At 47.6% G+C, this 24,882-nt stretch overlaps 1 protein-coding gene across 1 annotated transcript in view; it reads left to right on the forward strand.

Moving 5' to 3' along the window:
• P2RX3 (purinergic receptor P2X 3) overlaps positions 1-24,882 on the forward strand; it is a 149,809-nt gene that overhangs the window by 14,553 nt on the left and 110,374 nt on the right. The window contains exon 2 of the mRNA XM_075349352.1: positions 200-335. Coding sequence (XP_075205467.1) covers positions 200-335 — 136 coding nt within the window. The remainder of the gene's footprint in view (positions 1-199; positions 336-24,882) is intronic.

Below are 24,882 nucleotides of genomic sequence, written 5' to 3' on the forward strand. Positions count from 1 at the left end.
AGTGTCATTTGTCTTGAGTTTGGAAAAACCACTTGTTATATTAGTTGTCTTGAGATATTTAAATTGTTCTTGTTTGATTGGTTTATTGCAAACAGCAGAAGGTTAATAAACTTACCGTAATTTGCAATGAATTGAATAGCTTTGTTTACAAATATACATCTTATAAATGTTATTTTCTACTTCTTTTCCTCTGTTACAGCTGGGTTTTTCTTCATGAGAAAGCTTATCAAGTTCGGGACTCTTCCATTGAATCGTCAGTTATGACAAAAGTAAAAGGTGTTGGACGCTACAGTAAAAAAGTCATGGATGTAGCAGACTATGTCATGCCCCCACAGGTAAATCTGTGTTTTTTGTAATTTACATGTATTTGAGTCAGATTGATTCCAACTCTAATCTAGGTTCAAAAATAAAAGGAAGATTTGGAGTGATTTCGATGAGAGATGATTCACTATTTTCTGCAGACATACATTGTTCATTGCTGATTTTAAGGTGTGACCCAGACTCATCCCAATGGAAGACTTTACTGTGTTACATTTATTATGTTTGTTTTCTTTGGTGTCTATTCTTTTATATGTTCACTTCTAGGAAAATCAAAAAAGTCCATGGAGCCTCTGTTAGGAGTCTCGACATGGAAAATAGCCAGATATCCCTCCGGGAAGGACCTAGCCAAGTAGGAGACCACCATAACCACCATATGAAGTGTCCCTTTTAGTCAATATCCAACTCTTGACGAGTTTAAAGATATGACAAGGGAAATTCTAATGCCAGGTATCCATCCACAGACAGCTGTTTCGGGGTATTGCCCCTCATCAGTGTGGAGTAAGATTCTGGCCAGGTGGGAACAATGCTTAGTAGACCAACAAGACAAAATAATCACTGATCTCAGGGAGACCAGCCAGAGAAAACACTGTCGGCAGCCAGCGAAGGTGCTTGTACCGCCTCCGAGTCAGCGACCGAGCCACTCGAATCCGGAACCACGGTGGCTCGAGGGGCCTCCGGACCCGGGTGTTGGGGTCGCGCGGACACTCGAATTGAAAAGGGGGGGAGATATGTACAGGGGGATTAGAAGTTCGTGACCCCACCCACGGTGCGTGGTAAGATGGAGTACCATCGCTGCTGTTGGGAGCGCCCGGTGGCGGTGGTACGCAGCAAGGTGTTTAACCCCTCCGTGGTAGGGGGGTTTACCCCGGGGCCCGGTAATGGTGGTGAAGGGGTGCCATTGGGGAGGAAAGGGTTTCTGCGTACTCACTCAGTCCAAGAACACTGACACCGACAGCTTGTAAACCAGAATTCTGAGCACTGCTGCAGCAAGGAGGGAGCACGCTTGGATCCGTGCCCTTAGTGTTGCTTGTTAGCCTGTGACCTTTTCCGTGGCACCTTCTTCACTATTTGGGGACCCTGTAGTGTGGAACTAGTCGGGTCCTGCTCACCCGTATGGCTAACGGAGTGAGTTTGCTCTCAGGGTTCACGCTTGGGATTTTTTGGGCTGTGTTTTGGGAAAAGTCCTATCTCATGGTTGCGCTTGTACCCCAATTTTGAGTGGGTGAGGGATGAAGCTTGAAGATTTCACTCCCGTTGGGTAAATTACCAGGACGCTTGAAGCTACTTCCTGGCCTAGGGTCCACGTATCCCGTTGTTCCCTGGCCCCTGCCTGGAGATGGCTCAAGGCCGCTGGCTGCTTTCCTCGGCAGATCTGTGCCCCTTGACACGATCCTCTGTGACAGGGGTTCCAGCTCCTACCAGGCCCAGACCAACGTCTGCCACATAGTATTCTACAAGGAGCCCTGCTCCTGACCTCCTCTCTCTTCTGCTCTCCTCACACTTCTGACCTTTTGACACTTCTCACTTCCCCTACCAACCCCCCAAGTGGGTGGCCCTCTTCCCTTCAGGCCTCCCAATGGTGTATCTGGTGGGTGTGGTGCAAAGTGTTCCTAGGGTTTTGACTGGCTCTGATCTTAGCAACACCAAAGGACAGGGATCCGTAACCAAGGAGGATGCGGATACTGTGCAGAAGGGCAGATTGCACAATACCCTGTGACGACCTGATAGGCCAGGGCATCACATTCCCCCTTGGTTAAACGTAGCTCGTCCCCGAGCTACAGGACACCAGAGGTTTATTTTGTTTCAACTGCAGAAAGGGAAAATTAAAAATTGTAAATATTTATTAACAGGTTCATCCCACATCGGGGACGTATTTTTTCTTAAACGTTACTAACTTATAAGAGTTCATCATCCAACAGTGGGACGCTACCAGTTTTAATGGTAACGGAGGCTCAACCTACTCCGTTGCAGCCCCTGCCTGCGACAGTCCAGTCCCAAAGTCCCGGACCCAACAACCCACCACCCAAACAACCTGACCCCCTAGAAACCTATCCGCGGGTCCTTGACCAGGTTAAGGTCCCGTGTGTTGTCTTTAGACAATTTTGGTTGGCACAGGAGGTGCAACTATTTATAATACACACGTTTGTGTTGGTCACGCCAGTCCTGTGACCATGGTCCATATTTACTTATATATACCTATAAAATATAACAAGTCCATGTACCGGGTGTACACACTGAAAAGGAATTTGGTTGTTAATCAGGTAACTTCTTCGTTCATTTTCAATTATTTATTCAAACTTTCATTTGCTGATATCTACATAAAAACAACAAACTGTGAAAAACAATAAACGAAAACACCAATACCTAACAGTTCTATGGCATCGTAAAACCACTGGCATTATAACATTTTTCAACATTCTTCTCTGTACCTCCGTGGAGGTTGACCAAAGTTTACACGAGTTGATCTCAATTCTGGGTTCTCATCCCCTTCTAATGAAGTGTCTACACTTCCTACAGGTCCCTCGCCCTCTGTGCTGGGTGTAACTGGCAAAACCCTACGTATGCATGGCAAGGGGACTGGTGCCACTCTAGGTACTGGAGTGGGTGCAGTTTCAGTAAGCCTTTCCTGCTCTGTTTCTTCCACGGTTTGTGGGAATGTTAACACAGGGACTATTGCGGCTCCATTCTGCATAGGCTAATCTTCTGGAAAATCACCTAGAACGGTATGAATCATCTTCTTTCTTGCTTCTACTACTGGAGGCTGGGACTGAGGTTCTTCTGCCCTTTTTAAAGGTTCTGGGCACTTCTTCAGATGGTCCCTAGATACCGTAGCCGTAGTTCTCCCATTATCCTTGTTGATCAAACAGGTCTTCTGGTTATCAAAGTTGGATGGCTGTATCACATACGGCTCTTTCTCCCACTGATCTTCCAACTTGTGTTGCTTCCTTTTTCTTTTTACCTCGATTTCACCAGGGGCGAAGGGGGCTGATCTAGCCTGTTTGGTAAAGTTTCTTTCTTGCCGCTCCCGGGCTTGATCGAAACTTTCCTCAACGCACTTCTGAATCTGTTTGTACTGGGCTTGGCGATGTGAATCCCAATCTTCTCCGGGTGCGTAGGTTTCAGGCAATTCAACCTCCATCTCCAAATCCACAGGGAGTCTTCCCGGGCGGGCTCTTATCAGGTATGCTGGGGTACACTTGGTAGATTCCACTGGGATGTTGTTGTAGATGTCTACCAGGTCTGGCAGTTTTTTGGGACACTGGTTTCGCTCTTCTAGAGGAAGGGTCTTCAGCAGAGTGATCACCAGGTGGTTCATCTTCTCGCACATCCCATTTCTCTGTGCATGATAGGGTGTAGTGCGGATCTTCTTGCACCCATACAGACTGCAGAACTCCTGGAAGATCTCAGCCTTGAACGCAGGACCCTGGTCTGTCAAGACTCAGTCGGGATACCCATGCGACCTAGAGAAGTGGACCTAGAACACCCTTGCTGCAGTACTAGCAGTCAAATCCTTAACAGGTACCACCACCAGGAACCGTGAGTAGTGGTCAATCATTGTGAGCGCATACATGTACCCACTTCTGCTGGGGGTCAACTTGACATGGTCCAGAGCCACAATTTCTAGAGGCTGCTTGGTGACAATCGGTTGGAGTGGTGCTCGCTGACTGGTGCCATCTTGCCTCCTCAAGACACAGGAGCGCAATTCCTACACCAGGCTTCTATGGAGTCTCTCATTCCTATCCTGCTTAAGCGGCTTCTCAGCAACATCTCCAGCTTCTTCCACCCAAAGTGCCCGGCTCCATCATGGTATGCCTCCAGCACCACTGGGACGTACTACTTGGGGACCACGATCTGGCAGATTCTTTCGTGGGTCTTGGGGTTAGTCAAACTCCGGCACAGTTTACCTTGTTGCAGGTAAAGCCGACTTCGGTCTTGCCACAATTTCCTGGCCTCTTCTGGAGCGCCTGGTCCAAGACGGGCATCAGCTCCGGCCAGCAGCACTTTGACTAACTTGATCGCAGGGTCCCGATCCTGGGCTTCTTGCCAGCCATGGTGAGGCAACAGGTTGGAGGTCATCTCCTGCTGAAGGGCACTGGACCTGGATCGTCAGCGGAGGCTGATGGAACGCAGGTAGCTCGACTTCTTCAAGGTCATCTTCGTCTCTTCCATCATCGAACAAGTGAGGCATCCTGGATAGGGCATCTGCGTTGGTATTCTTACGGCCAGCCCTGTATTTGATAATGAAATCATAATTGGCTAACCGTGCGACCCATCATTGCTTCAAGGCTCCCAGCTTCACTGTATCCAAGTGGGTCAATGGATTATTGTCTGTATACACCGTGAACTTGGCAGCAGCAAGGTAGTGCTTGAAACGTTCGGTTACAGCCCAGACAGGTGCCAAGAACTCTAAGGCTATGTGTGCACATTGCGTTCTATTACGCAGCGTAAATAGTCACTGCATGTGCGTCTCAGAACGCAGCGAAAAGCTGCGTTCTGAGATGCATTCGGCAGAATGCAACGTGCGCACATTCCTGCAGAATTCATGCGTTCTGGATGCTTTCTCTGCAATGGGAAAAGCATCCAGAGCGCACTGACGGTGCGATCCCACTCGGCTCTGCTGCATCCCCATAGACTTGCAGCAGAGTCGACTGGGACCGGAATGTAAAAAAGAGCACATGGCTGGCTGCGGGAGACAGCCGCGCGATCAGAATGAACTCGGGTGAACTTCACCCGACTTCATTGTGATCGCGCGGCTCTGTGCGTGTGCCGCGGCTTGATTTGCGGTCACAGGTGAAGGACTCACCTGTGACCGCAAATCTGAGTGACTGCAGTGAGCCACGCGATCACCGATGCTGTCACTCAGGTTACCCGTGGCCAGCTCGAGTACTCCACCCGAGACCTGTGGCCGCGGGTAACCTGAGAGACGTCCCCGCACACATCCCGACATTACCATAGACGTCCCCTCACAAATCCCGACATTACCACGGACGTCCCCGCACACATCCCGACATTACCGCCTACATCCCCGCACACATCCCGACATTACCGCCTACACCCCCGCACACATCCCGACATTACCGCCTACATCACCGCACACATCCCGACATTACCGCCTACACCCCTGCACACATCCCGACATTACCGCCGACATCACCGCACACATCCCGACATCCCCGCACACATCCCGACATCCCCGCACACATCCTGACATTACCTCCTACATCCCCGCACACAACCCGACATTACCTCGGACATCCCCGCACATATCCTGACATTACCGCCTACACCCCCGCACACATCCCGACATTACCTCCGACATCCCCGTACACATCCTGACATCCCCGCACACATCCCGACATCCCCGCACACATCCCAACATCCCCACACACATCCTGACATCCCCGCACGCATCCCGACATCCCCGCACACATCCCGACATCCCCGCACACACCCCCACACACATCCTGACATTACCTCCGACATCCCCGCACACATCCCGACATCACCGCACACATCCCGACATCCCCGCACACATCCCCGCACACATTAGCTACATGACTTCCAGAATCCGGGTGACATGTTTAGTTAGCTGTTTCACTTGGGTAGATAAATCAGGTGCTCCGCTCCCGGTCGTTGTTAAGGGACGCGGCTCAGGCAGGGCCAGGGCAGAGGGTTTCAATTGCGCTGCAGAGGCATCAGCTTGCCAAGCCAGCAGTGGAGAGTCAGGAGCCTCTGGGGGCTGCAGGGCTTTGATTGCCCACTCTTTCAGGGTAGCAAAGTCCAAAGCAGGATGTTCCAGGGCCCACAGCCGGAGCTGCTTGCGGTCCTCCACCGACCTGAGGCCTTGCAGGAACTGCTCCACCAGCATCTTATTCCCCTCCGGCTCTCCGATATCATTGGTCAGTCTCAGGGTTCGCAGCGCTGCTTGCAATTTTAACGCGTAATCTCGGATGCTGTCTTGGGGCCATTGCTTGCAGCTGTATAACCTCATCCTCAATTCCGCTTCCGTGCGGGTTTCAAATGCAGCTCCTAATCTCCTGAAAATGGCGGCTTCTGATGTCCGATCTGCCTCAGTCCACGTCTCCACTTCCAGCTCGGCAGCACCAGTCAGCTGCCGGAGCACTATCGACGCCCGCTGCCGCCCGTTCAAGGCATACATGTCAAGAACGTTACAGATTTTCCTCTTAAATTCTTGCAGCGCATCTGATTGGCCGTCATACAGTGGGAGCCGGGCAGTGCCTGGTACATACGGTAATGTTATCGGCATTATGGAAACAACTGCCTCAGGTTCTGGCACCGCCCTTGCGGCTGAAGCGGCTCCGCTGCGCCATCGTTACCGTGGTCGGGCGGAGGCAGCACTGCCACACTTCCATCGTCTGGAGCCGACATCTCTGCGCGCCCCCTTGGTCTTTTCTCAGCACTCTTTCCCGCACTGTGGCCCTCTGGGAACTTCCGATTCCGGCCTCACATGCAAGACGAAAGGCAGGGCTTAGGCTTCGCGTGCTTTCTCGGGGACGACAGCGTTTTGGCGCGAAAAGATGGCAGACAATGGCGGAATTGGCGGGTAAAGGACTCTTGACTCGCGGTTTTCGGTTTTCAAGGCACACGTTACCCAGGTAAGTGGGTCCTGCTCGTATCCTGTTTGTGACGCCAGGCTTTTCGAGGTGTACCGCCCCCGTGTTAGCGGCCGAGTTGCTTGGATCCGGAACCGCGGAGGCTCGAGGGGCCTCCGGACCCGGGTGTTGGGGTCGCACGGACACTCGAATTGAAAAGGGGAGGGAAGATATGTACAGGGGGATTGGAAGTTCGTGATGCCACCCACGGTGCGTAGTAAGATGGAGTACCACCGCTGCTGTTGGGAGCGCCCGGTGGCGGTAGTATGGCAGCAAGGTGTTTAACCCCTCCGTGGGTAGGGGGGTTTGCCCCGGGGCCCGGTGATGGTGGTGAAGGGGTGCCGTTGGGGAGGAAAGGGTTTCTGCGTACTCAGTCAGTCCAAGAACACTGACACCGACAGCTTGTAAACCAGAATTCTGAGCATCGCTGCAGCAAGGAGGAAGCACGCTTGGATCCGTGCCCTTGGTGTTGCTTGTTAGCCTGTGACCTTTTCCGTGGCACCTTCTTCACTATTTGGACCCTGTAGTGTGGAACTAGTCAGATCCCGCTCACCCGTAACACTAACGGAGTGAGCTTGCTCTCAGGGTTCACGCTTGGGATTTTCTGGGCTGTGGTTTGGGGAAAAGTCCTATCCCATGGTTGTGCTAGTACCCCGATTTTGGAGTGGGTGAGGGATGAATCTTGAAGACTTCACCCCCGTTGGGTAAATTACCAGGACGCGTGAAGCTACTTCCCGGCCTAGGGTCCACGTACCCCGTCGTGCCCTGGCCCCTGCCCGGAGATGGCTCAAGGCCGCCGGCTGCCCTTCTCGGCAGATCCGTGCCCCTTGACACAATCCCATGCGACCGGGATTCCAGCTCCTACCAGGCCCAGACCAACGTCTGCCACCTAGTATTCTACAAGGAGCCCTGCTCCTGACCTCCTCTCTCTTCTGCTCTCCTCACACTTCTGACCTTTTGACACTTCTCACTTCCCCTACCAACCCCCCAAGTGGGTGGCCCTATTCCCTTCAGGCCCCCCAATGGTGTGTCTGGTGGGTGTGGTGCAAAGTGTTCCTAGGGTTTTGACTGGCTCTGATCTTAGCAACACCAAAGGACAGGGATCCGTAACCAAGGAGGATGCGGATACTGTGCAGAAGGGCAGATTGCACAATACCCTGTGACGACCTGATAGGCCAGGGCATCACTCGCTCAACACAGTGAAATCCTAGGTGCATTGCCCCTGGGAAGTATATCTTTAAACTCATCAAGAGTTGGATATTAACTAAAAGGGCCACTTAATATGGTGGTTATGGTGGTCTCCTAAAAAGAGCCACTCCTAGGCAAGGTTCTTCCCGGAGGGATATCTGGCTAATTTCCGTGTTGAAACTCCTAACAGAAGCTCCATGGATTTTTTTAATTCGCATACTTCCCAGGGGGCAATGCACCTAGGATTTCACTGTGTTGAGTGCCTTTGTTGGCTGCCGACATTGTTTTCTCTGGTTAGTCTTCCCGAGATCAGTGATTGTTTTTTCACTTCTAGGAAAAGAATGGGAGCTTGTTGACCTCAGTTCAGCTTCACAGCAAGAGAGATGACTTTTTTTATGTTTTTCAATGTCATATTATCTATATTTACTTTCATATTGCAGTATTATTCACATACATGTCAAGATTTCAGAATTACATGCCAATATATAACGTCTTTTAAGAGCCCGTCTGGGTCTGAATCATTCCTAGTAACATAGCCATTATAGGAAGTAGTGGGCCATATCTTAATAGTAGTGTATTTCAAATGCTTTATACTAAGATCCCCATGTGAGAATAAATACGTCATGCATTTTGTATAACAAGTGATTGGTGGTTGTAGCTGTATTACCTATATCTATATCACAAAGGTGCTGTTTAGAGATGCGGTGGATAACACTGGGAGCCATATGCTTTGATGTAAGGGTCTTGCATAGAAAGAGCCTATTGACAGTGACCTGGCTAGATTCACTAAAGTATAGTTTTATCCTGTCACGTGGGAGTTCAGTCAAACCAGACAGAGTATTTATATAAATCTGAATGCCCCATAATAAAAGTCAAATTTGGGGCCCCTGACTGCTATTAAATAACCAATTGGATGCATGTGGGTCCAAGAGGGGGTGAAAGAAGGTCCCGATCTAATCAATTAGATGCCATGGTCTCTGTTAACCATAGCATCTAATGGGTTAAACTGTTGCACTCAGAGTTAGGTACCAGAGAGGGTATTGGCTGTGTAAAACAGTTGGAACCCATCTGGTATGAAGCAGGCTTAGCTTGTAAGCCCATGCTATACAACTCTTCTTGACGTCTACTGTTCATATGCGAGAGATGTCAGAAGTGGTCAGATGCAAGGTAGGTGGTAAGATTCTTCAATGCTGCGTTCTCTTGCTCTCAGTCTACATATTGGTAATATGCTCTGCATTGTCAATGTAGCTGCAGAGAGAGGCTGTGGGAGGTGTAATATGCGAAGCACTCCACGTGTCAGCCATATGGTTTATTCACCTAAGCTTTGTAGACATGCTGCAATTCAGCTGCTCTTTGGAACTGTGCTGCCCCGGCGCAGGCCGGGGTGCTCGGCTCCAGGGTGGCCGTGGCTCGAGGGGTCCGGACCCGGGCTAGGCAAACACTCCGATCCTTGAAAGGGGATTATTTACAGGGGAGAAGTTCGTGACGCCACAAGCGGGTTGCGGTAATGGGAGTACCGCCGCTGCTAGAAGTAGTACCGGGGCAGATGGTGTGGAGCAGCAAGGTGGCAGTCCCTCCGTAGGTAGGGAAGGCCCCGACCTCTGGGGTTTTGGTGGATATTTGTGAGCGCAGGGTGCAGGGGACCAGAGTACTCACTGTGGGTAGTCGTGGTGCTGGATGAGATTTATAAAGTAGACACTTACACTGAAGGTAAACCAAAGTCTCTGTGCATCACAGTCACTACGGGGAGCCCGTCCAGGTGTCCGCTCCCACCGGTGTCCCTTGGTAATCCGGAGCCGCCTCTGTGCACAATTTAGTTGTCTGTTGTGGCTCCTAGGTTTGAAGCTGTTAGGGCCCCGCTCACTATGTCTAGTGTAGCTGTCCTCTTGATGGCTGACACTTGGGATTTCAGTAGGCTGCTTTACTGGAAAACCCTATCCCTCGCGTTGTGCTGATGCCTTCAATCTCTGAGCCCTTAGGGAAGTTCATGAAGATACTCTCCCTCCCAGGTTAATTATCAGGAGGTTGAATCGGTTCCTGACCTAGGGTCCTGTACCCCGTCGTGCTCGGTACCGGTCAGTTCTTTTGGTTTTCTGATGCCGACAGTCCTCCTAGACTATGTCCGTCGCACCCTTTTTCCAATGTCACTGCCACCGGTCCCCAACTCCTTTAGTCCCGGACCACCGTCTGCGACCCAACCTCGGTCTAGCTCCCCGGGAGCTACCACTCCAGCTCCTCACTCTTTGTGGGCTGCCACTGAACTAGTCGCTCCCCCCTCTTTTCCAGCTAGACCAACCCACTAGTGTGTCTGACAGGTCATGATGTAAGGTGTTAATTGGGATTTGTGGTGCTGATGGTAGTGACACCGATTGTTGGGAACCTGGAACCATGGGGGGTAGGCCCTGCACCCTGGGTGGAGGATGAAGTTCCTTGTGGCACCCTGATATATTCAAGGCGCCACAGAACCTTTATCAAGCATGTCTGAATTTGTGAAGGTGTCTCCAAACATATACAGTCATATGAAAAGTTTGGGCACCCCTATTAATGTTAACCTTTTTTCTTTATAACAATTTGGGTTTTTCCAACAGCTATTTCAGTTTCATATATCTATGAAATGATGGACTGAGTAATATTTCTGGATTGAAATGAGGTTTATTGTACTAACAGAAAATGTGCAATCCACATTTAAACAAAATTTGACCGGTGCAAAAGTATGGGCACCTCAACATATAAGTGACATTAATATTTTGTAGATCATCCTTTTGCAAAAATCACAGCCTCTAGTCACTTCCTGTAGCTTTTAATAAGTTCCTGGATCCTGGATGAAGGTATATTTGACCATTCCTGTTTACAAAACAATTCCAGTTCAGTTAAATTTGATGGTCGCCGAGCATGGACAGCACGCTTCAAATCATCCCACAGATTTTCAATGATATTTAGGTCTGGGGACTGGGATGGCCATTCCACAACATTGTAATTGTTCCTCTGCATGAATGTCTGAGTAGATTTGGAGCGGTGTTTTGGATCATTGTCTTGCTGAAATATCCATCCCCTGCGTAACTTCAACTTCGTCACTGATTCTTGCACATTATTGTCAAGAATCTTCTGATACTGAGTTGAATCCATGCGACCCTCAACTTTAACAAGATTCCCGGTGCCGGAATTGGCCACACAGCCCCAAAGCTTGATAGAACCTCCACCAAATTTTACTGTGGGTAGCAAGTGCTTTTCTTAGAATGCCGTGTTTTTTGCCTCCATGCATAACGCCTTTTTGTATGACCAAACAACTCAATCTTTGTTTCATCAGTCCACAGGACCTTCTTCCAAAATGTAACTGGCTTGTCCAAATGTGCTTTTGCATAGCTCAGGCGACTCTGTTTGTGGCGTGCTTGCAGAAACGGCTTCTTCGCATCACTCTCCCATACAGCTTCTTCTTGTGCAACGTGCGCTGTATTGTTGACCGATGTACATTGACACCATCTGCAGCAAGATGATGCTGCAGGTCTTTGGAGGTGGTCTGTGGATTGTCCTTGACTGTTCTCACCATTCTTCTTCTCTGCCTTTCTGATATTTTTCTTGGCCTGCCACTTCTGGGCTTAACAAGAACTGTACCTGTGTTCTTCCATTTCCTTACTATGTTCCCCACAGTGGAGACTGACAGTTTAAATCTCTGAGACAACTTTTGGTATCCTTCCCCTGAACAACTATGTTGAATAATCTTTGTTTTCAGATCATTTGAGAGTTGTTTTGAGGAGCCCATGATGCCACTCTTCATAGGAGATTCAAATAGGAGAACAACTTGCAAGTGGCCACCTTAAATACCTTTTCTCATGATTGGATACACCTGCCTATGAAATTCAAAGCTCAATGAGGTTAAAAAACCAATTATTATTATTTAGTCAGTAAAAAGTAGTTAGGAGTGTTCAAATCAAGAAATTGATAAGGGTGACCATACTTTTGCACTGGTCACATTTTGTTTAAATGCGGATTGCACATTTTCTGTTAGTACAATAAACCTCATTTCATAGCGACGTCACACGGCAGGCGGCCAATAGAAGCGGAGGGGCGGAGATGAGCTGGACGTAAACATCCCGCTCACCTCCGTCCTTCCGCATAGCTGGTGTGAGCCGCAGGACACAGGTAGGAGATGTTCCTCGCTCCTGCGGCTTCACACACAGCGATGTGTGATGCCGCTCGAACGAGGAACAACATCGTAACATCGGTCATTTCCAAATTATGGAAATGACCGACGCTACACCGATGATACGATTACGACGATTTTGCGCTCGTTAATCGTATCAAAAAGGCTTTACACACTACGATATCGCCTGTGATGCCGGATGTGCGTCACTTTCAAATTGACCCCACCGACATCGCACCTGCGATGTCGTAGTGTGCAAAGTGCCCCTAAGACTAATATACCAATAACATCACATACAAGGGATAAATACCGCCACACCATGACCAGACCACATATTACCACCACATCCTAACTGAATAATATCACCATACTGATTATTACTAGGGATGAGCGAATGTATTCGCCACTATTCGGTATCTGATCGATAATGGGGTATTCAAGGTATTCGGTATCCGACGGCTAATATGGTATTCGCTCCGATACTTTCAATTTCATTTCTAGACTTCCTGGCGACTTTTTCCAGCCAATGAACACATCTGACGTTGCTTGCGCTCACAGTAACGCCGCAGCCATCTTTGTTATGCTGTTACTATGATTGGCTTGGCCACACAGCGTTATAGGGGCTATGTAAGCCAGTGGCCATTTTGGTCAGTCGGTCTCTCCCTCTTTCTTTCTTACTCAACAATCACGGGTGTGGCACTGCACGACTATCACACTGTGGTGGGTTCTCCAGCTTTTGAAAATGCCAGCCGCTCATTAATCCATCTCATATTCCCTGCTTCCCCCGCCCACCGGCGCCTATAATTGGTTGCAGTCAGACACGCCGCCACGCTGAGTGACAGCTGTCTTACTGCAATCAATCACAGCCGCCACTGGGCGGGTCTATTTCGAGTAGTAAAATAAATAAATAAATAATTTTAAACAACGATGTGTGGTCCCCCCCAAATGATACCCAGCCGAGGTAAGCACACTGCAGCTGGCCATTATTTTCAGGCTGGGTAGGGCAACCCATAGCTGCCACTAAGTCCAAGATTAGTAATGGCAGCGTCTATGACACACCATCACTAATCTGTAAGTAAAGTAAATAAACACACACTGAAAAATCCTTTATTTGAAATAAAACACCAAAAAGCCCCTCTGTCACCACTTTATTAACCCCCCAAATATCCAGGTCTGGCGTAATCCACACTGATTCAGCGACGTCTGTGAGTGAGTGCTCAATGCAGCCTCATTCCGTGAACGATGCTGCAGGGGTAACTCCAGGTCATTTCTCACGGTCGGTGATGTCAACACATTACCGCTCGCGAGAACTTCAGTGCTGCTCCATCACACATACTGTTGGGGGAGGGAACACATACATCACAAATAAAAGCTGTAATATAATCTATCTAGCATCTATCTATCTATCTATCCCTCTATCCATCTATCCATCTTTCCATCTATCTATCTATCCCTCTATTCCTCTATCGCTTTATCCATCTATCTATCCCTCTTTCTATCTACCCATTATCTATCTATCTATCTATCTATCTATCTATCTATTTATCGGATAGATGGATAGATAGATAGATAGATAGAGGGATAGATTGATGGATAGATAGATAGATAGAGGCATAGATAGATAATAAATAGATAATGGATAGATATGGACTTCCATAGCCCCCATCCTAGAAGTGCCCCCACAGTCCCCACCCTGGATGTGCCCCATCTATCCTTCCTACAGTCCCCACCCACCAGCCCCACAGCCCCAGTCCCTAATGTACACTTGCTTTGGCAAAACTAATTTGTATTTGGTCCTGCCAATAAAGCTTATTTGATTTGATTTGATAGATAGATGATTAGATAGATAGATGGATAGATAGATGGATAGATACATGGATAGATACATGGATAGATAGATAGATAGATAGATAGATAGATAGAGGGATAGATAGATAGATAGAGGGATAGATAGATAGCTAGAGGGATAGATAGATAGATAGAGGGATAGATATATAGATGGATAGAGAGATAGATAGATAGATAATGCATAGATAGATAATAGATAGATAGATAATGGATAGATAGAGGGATAGATAGATAGATAATGTATAGATAGACAGATGGATAGATAGATAGATAGATAGAGGGATAGATAGATGGATAGATAGAGGGATAGATAGATGGATAGATAAATAGATAATGGATAGATAGATAGATCGATAGATAGATGAATAGATACATGGATAGATAGATAGAGGGATATATAAATAGATAGATGGATAGATAGAGGGATAGATAGATAGATAGATGGATAGAGAAATAGATAGATAGATAGATAGATGGATAGATAATAGATAGAGGGATAGATAGATAGATAGATAGATACATAGAGGTATAGATAGATAGATAGATAGTGGATAGATGGATAGAGGGATAGATAGATAGATAAAAAAGGATAGATGGATAGATAGATAGATAGACAGGCAGGCCAATGTCAAACACATATATAATGTCCCACCTCTCTTCATATTCTAAGCTGGCACTCTTTATTGACTTTCATGTGGCACTAAAGGGTGCCTAGCCTTGTATTTGGCCAAAAAATAAATAATTAGAAAAAAAGCGACGTGGGGTCCCCCTTATTTTTGATAGCCAGCTAGGGTAAAGCAGATGGCTGCAGCCTGTAGACCACAGCTGGCAGATTTACCTTGGTTGGAGATCCAATTTAGAGGGCCCCCAGGCTTTTTTCTTTATAATTAGTTATACATAAATAATAAAAAAAAATAAAAAAATTGTGTTCCCCCCCAAATTGGTTCACCAGCCAAGGTAAAGTGGACAGCTGTGGTCTGGTATTCTCAGGATGGGAAGGTCCATAGTTATTAGCCCTTCCCAGCCTAAAAATAGCAGGCTGCAGCCGCCCCAGATGTGGCGCATGCATTAGATGTGCCAATCCTGGTGCTTCACCGCAGCTCATCCCGTGCCCTGGTGCGATGGCAAACGGGGTAATAAATGGGGTCGTTACCAGATGTGTAATGTCACCTGACATTAAGCCCAGCAGATCGTGATGTCATGGGGTCTATCAGATACCCGACATCACAAACTGTCAGTAATAAAGGTAGAAAAAAAATAGACGACAAAAAAAAAAAATATTTGAAAAAACACTCCATAAAACATTCCCTCTTTCACCAATTTATTGTAAAGAAAAAAAAGTCCCCTGTAATCCATTTTGGAAGTCCCTCGACGACTCTGGACCTTCTAGAATATGAGGAGCACGCTCAGGGAACGTGTCCCCCATTTTCTAGGAGTGTAGACCCTCCATGGGAGGACTGTGGGTGCAAAGAATCTGCACCTACCCTCCTCGGGTCACAGCAGCAGAGTGTGCAGCCAGTGCAGCTCCACAGCCGTTCTCACTGAACACAGGAAGCTGAGCTGACAGCCGCGCTCTGCGCATGCGCCTAGCGTTTATTGTGAAGTAGGAGGGATGCGGGGAATCAAGGCTGCAAAAAGGTAGAAACACCGGGGGAACACCGGGAAACACCGGGGTGGTACGGGGGGTGACGTTGCTGGACCCGGGGAGGAGTTTTTCTGTCGCATGTGTCATGGCACATGCAACAGAAATCAGAGGAAGAGGGTGAATGCGGGCGGCGTGTTAGTGTTCGTCCTGTCATCTTGAATGAATCGGGAGGGGGCAGAAATGCAGTGAGGCACCTTCTACAGGCTGTGCCCATACTGTTTCTGCCTTTTCCCATCCATTTCAGCCTTTTCCTCAGTCACCACAGGTCACCGACGGGTCCAACATGAAATTATTCTGGTTTCCCATAGACTTGCATTGGGGGACGAATATTCCTGAATACTCGAATAGCGGCAAGGTATTCGTCGAATATTCGACGAAGTGAATAATAGGGTATTCGATCATCCCTAATTATTACCAAATACGATAGTACTAACACTAAGTGACATTATACATAGGCGTTTGGTAGATAGTATATAGAATACGGGTAAATCCAGTGACTTATCGATAACGAATCCAAATGAAGAAATTAATTTACACTTTTCTTCTTCATTCGAAGCAGACCGCTATGACTTCTTCTAGCCAGGGCTCATCTCTGCATAAAGTAACACACATACGTCTTTGATTGATCACTCCTAAAGCACTCTACACACTTTTCACCCACTGCTACACTGTGCCAGGTGAAGAAGAAAAGTGTATTATTATTGCCCCATAGTAATAGGATCTGCAAAAATAAAATATATAACAGTAGTGATGTCTTTCTTTGTGATCCCCTCACAATATAAATTTGTAGCCAATAAACAATATCAGTGCATATGTTGTTGTGACGCCCCTGTGGTAACCAGGTGTCACAAAAACAAGGTAACAACAAGGTAACAGCTCGGGTCCAACATGACTGTGCCAGTCACTACACACACACACACACACACACACACACACACACCAGGACATTTACACTCACTGTACCTGGCTGGGAGCCTCACCTAGCCAGATGACAGGGCTGGGCACTGTTAGATAACAGGAAGCCAGCTGGGAGGAAGAGACCAGACCTGGGGGAGGAGAAAGTGACCTGGGGAATGTGGGTAGTGAGCAGTCGGAGAATGGAAGTGAAAGAGGAAGGTTGTGAGGAGAGGTGTAGTAAGAAAGGTGACAGACCAGAGACTCTTGAAACACAGAGAGAAAGTGGAAGGAACCAGAAAGGAAAGTGAGGAGTAAGAAAGTCGGTGGAGTGGTAGTAAAGACACTGCAAAGACCTGAGGAGAAAGATCATCCACTCAGAGGAGGAAAGTAGCTGCAGAGCGAGAGAGCAAGCTCCAAGGTTAGAGGGATCCTATGGGGTGGACATCCAGAGCTCACAGTACTTTGCACGCACGGGTTGCAGATCCCAGAACACACCGGGACTTCAAGCCATCTGTTAACTCTGCCAGGCGGGTGGGTTTTCAGGACTGATCTGCCACCACTAACATCTGATGCATTAGCAGCAAAGAGGGGACCGGGACATGTTCCCTTAAATAGTTCAAGCTGCCTGCGGCAGGACCCAGACACCAGGAAGGCCTCCAAGTGTTCCACGCTGGGGAGGACCCACATACACCAGAATGCAAAGGTGGAGAGTGGCACCAGGTTGGCAGGCACAGCCATCAGGGGTATGGGCGCACCTGGGATCCAGTACGTCCCCAGGGCGTGAATCCAGTGAGTAAAAACCATCAAACTACCCTCTTTGTCTGGACTGCTTCATTGCTGAGCGCCTCCACGTTAACCCATCACTTACCCCTGGGGAAAAGCCCTGCTCGCGGAGGCCTCCACCATCCACGCTGCACCCATCCAACATTACCAGCGGAAACCCGCAGTGGCGGCCCTACCATCCCTGGCCGCAAACCGCGAGTGGTGTAGTCGGATTTTTTATTATTTTATTTTTCTTTAAATTTAAAAATGGGTGACGGTGCCCCTGGACCCAGAACCCCTCGAGCCACAGACCATTCGGATCCGAGCAGCTCGGCTGCCCTGGGGTGCGACATTGTCTTTGCGGCCCCTGTGAAATACTAAAAACTTTCCTCTGGATGCAGAAATCACTGAAAGTGAGATGCCGCGTGGGGGACAGCTGTGGGGTGCTTGCACCAATGCATAAAGCCCTTTGGTTGTCCCGACCCGTGGACTGCACTTTGCTCAGGTCCGCATTAGATACATGGTTTGTGGCCCATGGTTATGATAACATCTATGCATTATTTAAAGGGGTTGTCCCATGAACAAAGTTCATTTTAATGAATACATCTCGGCATACAAAATAAGTTCACAATTGGATGTGATAAATAAATGTCCTTGTGCTGAGATAATCTTTTATATGTGTCCCTGTTATGTACTGTGTAATGGCCGTGTGTTACGGGGGGACCGGCAGATTAGGACCAGGGGGTATATATCCTAATCGCCAGTCGGGGCCCACCGTGCTCCAGATGACAAAGGAGCTGCTGGCACCTGAGGGTTAGGCGGAGACTATAGAGCTGGATGGCTCTGAGATAACCCAGGAACTCTGGGAACCGGTCACGTGTGTTGGGACACGTCAGACCGGACGACAACCCGATTAGCGTTTTGGTGCACCTAGCGCTACACCAACCACGTGTGCAGGAAACACGTCAGGCCGGGTGGTAACCAGGTAGCGTTGACCGGAAGACCGCCACGAAAGCGCCCTGTCGGCCACGTGTGTAGGACACGTCAGGGCGAGCGGTCCTCCGATTAGCGTTTCTGGCCACCTCTCGACTGGCCACGTGTGTGTAGGACACATCAGGCCAGATGGGTACACCAGTAGCGTTGACCGGGAAGCCGAGGAGGATAAGGAAAACCCTGTTAACTCCACAGGGGTCCTGGGGTACGCTGTCCGTGCGCGTAGGGGGCACAACCGGACAGGTGGCGCAGCAGGTGCGTTGTCCGTGTGCGTAGGAGGCACAATCGGACAGATGGCGCAGCAGGTGCGTTGTCCGTGTGCGTAGGGGGCACAATCGGACAGGTGGCGCAGCAGGTGCGTTGTCCGTGTGCGTAGGAGGCACAATCGGACAGATGGCGCAGCAGGTGCGTTGTCCGTGTGCGTAGGGGGCACAATCGGACAGGAAACACAGCAGCCGCAGCCCAGTTAACGCCACTGGGCTGCTATAGCAAGACTGGAACGGCAGGAGGGAAGCACGGCGCCTGACCCTGATGTGCCGAGCCACGAATCTTGGCATGACAGGCACCGTTCGCCTAACCCTACCTACCGCTTCCCAACATAGGCTTATGCCGCAATGAGGCTGTAACATGGAGGTGTGCTCTGACTGAGCAAAAGTGAAGACTGCGCACCTCCATGTTGTCTCCAGCCCCTTTTATAACCTGGGCCCGCCCCAAACCCAGGGTGGAACCACCAAGGTCCAATAGCAGAGTGCCATGTCATCAGTGACGTCACATGCGACCTATCCGGAACCGCCACGTCATTGATGACCTCATGGCAGCCACGCCCCAAACACTTCACCAGTCATCGTCTGACGACCAATACTGAGGTGCCAGTTCATAGGGGCGGGCCTCTGCGAGCCAGTCCGGAGTTGCCACGTCATCAGGACACCTGACACCCTCTGCCCTATCAGGGCCTGCCACCTCACGGACATGCTCAGTGAGGTCCTTACCGGACCTAGCCTCTGGTGCACTAAGTGCCTGAGCATGCCCAGTAGCCTGAGCAACAGGCTCAGAAAGCAGACTATCAGTTTGAGCATGCTCAGTAGGCACATCCCAGAACTTAGACACAGCACGAAGTCCAAGTACCTGTGCAAAGAGGCTGTTAGGGTTAATTGTGGGAGCATGCTCAGTAGCTTGAACTGAGGACTTAGTCTCAGACATAACACAATCAGGCTGAGCATGCTCACTAGGCAAAACACCGGGCTTAAACTCTGGCTGGGGTAAATCGGCGCACGCATGCGCACTAGCCGCCTCTCCACACTTAGACGTGGTGGAAGGAACAGCCAACTGGACGACCCGAGGCACGGCCAAGAACGGCAGCCGGCGCCTGGGCGCAACAGGAACCGCAGCAGGCTGCTTGCGGCTATGGCGGCGCCGGTTCGTAACACCGTGTCTGACCATACAGGAACAGGGTCTGATCATACCATATCTCCTGGGCAGGGGAGGAAATAAAAGAGAGTATATAGATATTACAGCATGCAAATTATTCTCCCTTCAGGTAAAACATTGCTTAAAAACAGTTAGGAAATGTTTTACCTTTCAAAAAAAATCAGCTATGATCCCGTGCTGTGCTGTTTGTATACGCTTTTACGTCCTCCCTTGCCCAGGAGATGTGGCATGATCAGACTATGTCCCTGTATGGTCAGACACAGCCATACATAGCAGGGGCACATATATAAGACAGGGGCATTTTTTAATCACAACGAATTGTGGAGCTTATTTTTGTGGAGTCGATTCAACAACAGAACAAAATGGGAATATTGGCCAATGTAGAGTCCAATGTGTGGACCATGCAAAACGGGGAAAATATGGTGTCTGATAAAGAAGCTCTGACACGTTTCCGGCGTGACATATAACATTAGTCATAGAGTTAACACGTTTAGAAGATTTCATTTAAGAGCAACAATGGCCAATTACATGTGTAAAGACATAATCCTAAAGAAATTCCGCACAAAATTTACTTAAAGACCCTGGCATCAAAATAAATGTCACCAATGTTGCCCCACTGGATTTTTTCCAAATTTTTGTTACCCAACTTGTGTCTGAGATCATCACCCATCACACCAACTTATACGCCCCTCAATATATTGTCCAAAACCCGACATCTGTCCATTCCTGGTCCTGGATCCCCACAAGTGTCCCGGAAATAAAAAAAAAATTAGGCATTACCCTCAACATGGGAATAGTGAAAAAACCCAGTATCCGCTCCTACTGGGCAACTAAATCTGTCCATGCCAACCCTGTATGTGCAGCCATAATGTCCCGAGCCCGATACGAGACATTATTGAGATTCCTCCATTTTAGTGATAATTCCCAAGTCCCCCCAAGAACTGACCCCAATTATGACTGCCTTAATAAATTGAAACCCCTAATATCCCTCCTGAAAGAGTCCTTCCTAACTTCCTACAGCCCACAGGAGAATGTTTCGGTTGACGAGTCCCTAATGAGTTACAAAGGCCGTCTCTCATTCCGTCAATTTATCCCCTCCAAAAGAGCAAAGTATGGCATAAAATTATATAAAGTGCGAAAGCACCAGCGGCTACACGTGCAACTTTATCATTTATGACGGTAGGGACCGCCAAATAAGCCCACCCAACTGTCCCCAGACAATTGGTGGACCAGGAAAAATTGTCTGGGAGCTAATGACGCCATTTCTTGGTAAAGGTTACCACGTGTACACCGACAACTACTACACCAGTATCCCCCTATAAAAATCCCTCCACGCTGCAAATACAGTTGCCTGTGGGACAATAAGGAAAAACCGTGTTGGTTTGCCGACACAGTTGGTGTCCAGACGTCTAGAGAAGGGGGCGTCATTCGCACTGGCAAATGACAAACCGCTTGCCATAAAGTGGAATGACCGCAAGGACGTCTACATGCTCACCAACCTGCATGAGGACACCACTATGTCAGAGAGAGGGGAGCCACCAGGGACAAACGAAAAACCCTTCTGTGTGACACATTAAAACAGGTTTATGGGTGGCGTGGACCTGTCTGACCAGGTTCTCCAACCATACCTGGTAAAGCGGAAAACGAGGGCCTGGTACAAAAAGGTAGCAATCTACCTGATACAGATTGCTACCTACAACAGTTTTGTACTGTATAAAAAATCACAAGGGGCCGTCACATTTCTGCAATACCAAGAAAAAATTAGTCCCTCATGTTTGACACAACAGCACCAGAGGCAGCCTTCGAGTCAGAGAATGCCCGGAGACTAACAGAACGATATTTTATGCATCCCATGCCTCCTACTCCCACTCAAAACCGTCCCAAAAAAAGGTGCCGGGTCTGTAGCGAGCAGGTTAGGAGGAGCGAATCTAGATACTACTGTCCCATGTGCCCATCCTAGCCAGGACTTTGTGTTACCCCCGCTTTGAGATCTACCACACATCTCACAATTATTAGACGTCATACACTATTCCCAAATTGTGTGATAGGGGTTTTTTTTCCACGTATCCAATTTTGCAGTCAAATGGCACTCCTTTTCTTCCAAGCCCTGCCGTGCACCCAAACAGTTAATTTCCCGAACCTGTGAATGCAACATGGTGCCTGCAATCTATTTCAGCCAAATTTCCTTTCCAAAATTCAAATATTGCTCCTTCTGTTCAGAGCCCACCCATTTGTCCAAACAAAGGTTTCTGACCACATGTGGGGTTATCCCTGTGTTCATAAGCAAGTGGATAACAAGTTTTGGGGTCCATTTTGTTGTGTTATTTCTTCTAAAAGTGAATAAATTTGAGGTAAAACAACATTTTTAGGAAAAATTTTATTTTTTGCTTTTTTTCATTCCACATTGCTTTAGTTCCTGTGAAGCACCTGAAGGGTTAATAAACTTCTTGGATGTGGTTTTGTGTACTTTGGAAGGTGCAGTTTTTAGAATGGGGTCACTTTTGGGTGTTTTCTGTCACCTAGGCCTCTCAAAGTCACTTCAAATGTAATGTGGTCCCTAAAAAAATGGTTTTGTAAATTTTGATGTAAAAATGAGAAATTGCTGATAAACTTTGAACTCTTCTAACTTCCTAACAAAAAAATTTGTTTCCAAAATTGTGCTGATGTAAAGTAGACATGTGGGAAATGTTATTTATTAACTATTTTGTGTCACACAACTCTCTGGTTTAACGGTAAAAAAATTCAAAAGTTGCAAATTGCTAAATTTTTGTCAAAATTCAATTTTTTTCATAAATAAACGCAAAAAATATTGTCCAAAATTTCGTACTAACATGAAGTCCAATATGTAACGGAAAAACAATCTTAGAATCACCGGGATCCATTGAAGCGTTCCAGAGCTATAACCTCATGAAGTGACACTGGTCAGAATTGCAAAATTTGGTTTGGTCATTAAGGTGAAAATTAGCTCTGTCACTAAGGGGTTAAATTGTCATCTGTATAAAAGACTCCTGTCCACAGACTCAATTAATCAGTCAGCCTCTAACCTCTACAACATGGGCAAGACCAAAGAGCTTTCTAAGGATGTCAGGGATAAGATCATAGACCTGCACAAGGCTGTGATCGGCTACAAAACCATAAGTAAGATGCTGGGTGAGAAGGAGACAACGGTTGGTGAAATAGTAAGTAAATAGAAGAAATACCAATGGTTGTCAATCAACATCGTGGGGTATCCAGGATCATGAGGAAGGTGGGAGATCAGCCTAAAACTACACAGGAGGAACTTCTAATTGATCTCAAGGCAGCTGGGACCGCTGTCACCAAGAAAACCATTGGTAACACATTATGCTGTAATGGCTTAAAATTTGGCAGTGCCCGCAAAGTCCCACTGCTCAAGAAGGCACATTTGCAGGCCCGTCTGAAGTTTGCCATTGAACACCTGGATAATTCTGAGAGTGATTGGGGGAAGGTGCTGTGGTCAGATGAGACAAAAATTGAGCTCTTTGGCATTAACTCAACTTGCTGTGTTTGGAGGAGGAGACATGCTGCCCATGACCCAAAGAAAACCGTCCACACTCTCAAGCATGGAGGTGGAAACATTATGTTTTGGGAGCGTTTCTCTGCTAAGGGCACAGGACTACTTCACCACATCAATGGGACAGTGGATGGAGCCATGTACCATAAAATCCTGAGTGACAACCTCCTTCCCTCCGCTAGGACATTAAAAATGGCTCTTGGCTGGGTCTTCCAACACGACAATGACCCTAAACATACAGCCAAGGCAACAAAGGAGTGGCTCAAAAAGAAGCACATTAAGGTCATGGAGTGGCCTAGGCAGCTACCAGACCTTAATCCCATAGAAAACTTATGAAGGGAGCTGAAGCTCCGAGTTGCCAAGTGACAGCCTCAAAATCTTAATGATTTAGAGATGATCTGTAAAGAAGAGTGGACCAAAATTCCTCCTGCCATGTGTGCAAACCTCATCATCAACTATAAAAACATCTGACTGCTGTGCTGCCAACAAGGGTTTTGCTACCAAGTATTAAGTCTTGTTTGCCAGAGGGATCAAATACTTATTTCTCTCTGCAAAATGCAAATAAATTCATATAGTTTATACAATGTGATTTTCTGTATTTTATTGTGGATATTCTATCTCTCACTGTTAAAATTAACCTACCATTAAAATTATAGACTGTTCATGTCTTTGTTAGTGGACAAACTTACAAAATCAGCAAGGGATCAAATACTTATTTCCCTCACTGTAGGATTGTTGTGGCTTTATCTGATTAGGGAACACATTTTAAGCAATAAAATAATATGAAAAAGAAAGGCACACATGGTTCTTCTTGCCAGAGTACTGTAAAGCGATAAACCTATAGTACTAGGCATAACGCTAATATTGCCTGTCAATGTGGCTTCAGGTTGAACACCTTTTTACAGGCAGTAATTGGGTTCATAGGATTTAAAGTAATGGGAAGTTATCACCATATTTTTGCAACTTAATCTGAAAGCCGTATAATGTAGTGACAGAGAATGCGATTTCAGGGATGTCTCACATATCGGGCTGCTTGCTGTAATTTTAATAAAATCTATGTTTTATCAGCAGGAGGTATTCATTACTGAACTACTAAACCTTCTGCCAGGTAGTCCTCTACACTTATGAGCTCTTTATAATCCCACCTCCACCACTGATTGCCAGCTTTCTGCCTATTCACATTGTACAAAGAACTTGTAAAACTGTAAAGGGGAAAAAAGCGCAATAGGGTCTTACCCGGTATGAGGGTGGACAAACAAGACAAAGAAGCACTCACCTGGTGAGGTTGTGCCAGTCACAACCCCTTATGATAGCCTGTGAGTGCCTGGTGGTTTAGCTGCAGCCCCGGGAGAGGAATTTTGTATCACACAGGTAGAAGAAAAGACCGGGTTTATGCCGCGCTGAAAACCACTGATGCGTGTAAATTAAAAGATTTCCTTTTATCCAATAAAAAGGAAATCTTTTAATTTACACGCATCAGTGGTTTTCAGCGCGGCATAAACCCGGTCTTTTC

Source organism: Anomaloglossus baeobatrachus, chromosome 5, assembly GCF_048569485.1.
Source record: "Anomaloglossus baeobatrachus isolate aAnoBae1 chromosome 5, aAnoBae1.hap1, whole genome shotgun sequence".
NCBI classification, from domain to species: domain Eukaryota; kingdom Metazoa; phylum Chordata; class Amphibia; order Anura; family Aromobatidae; genus Anomaloglossus; species Anomaloglossus baeobatrachus.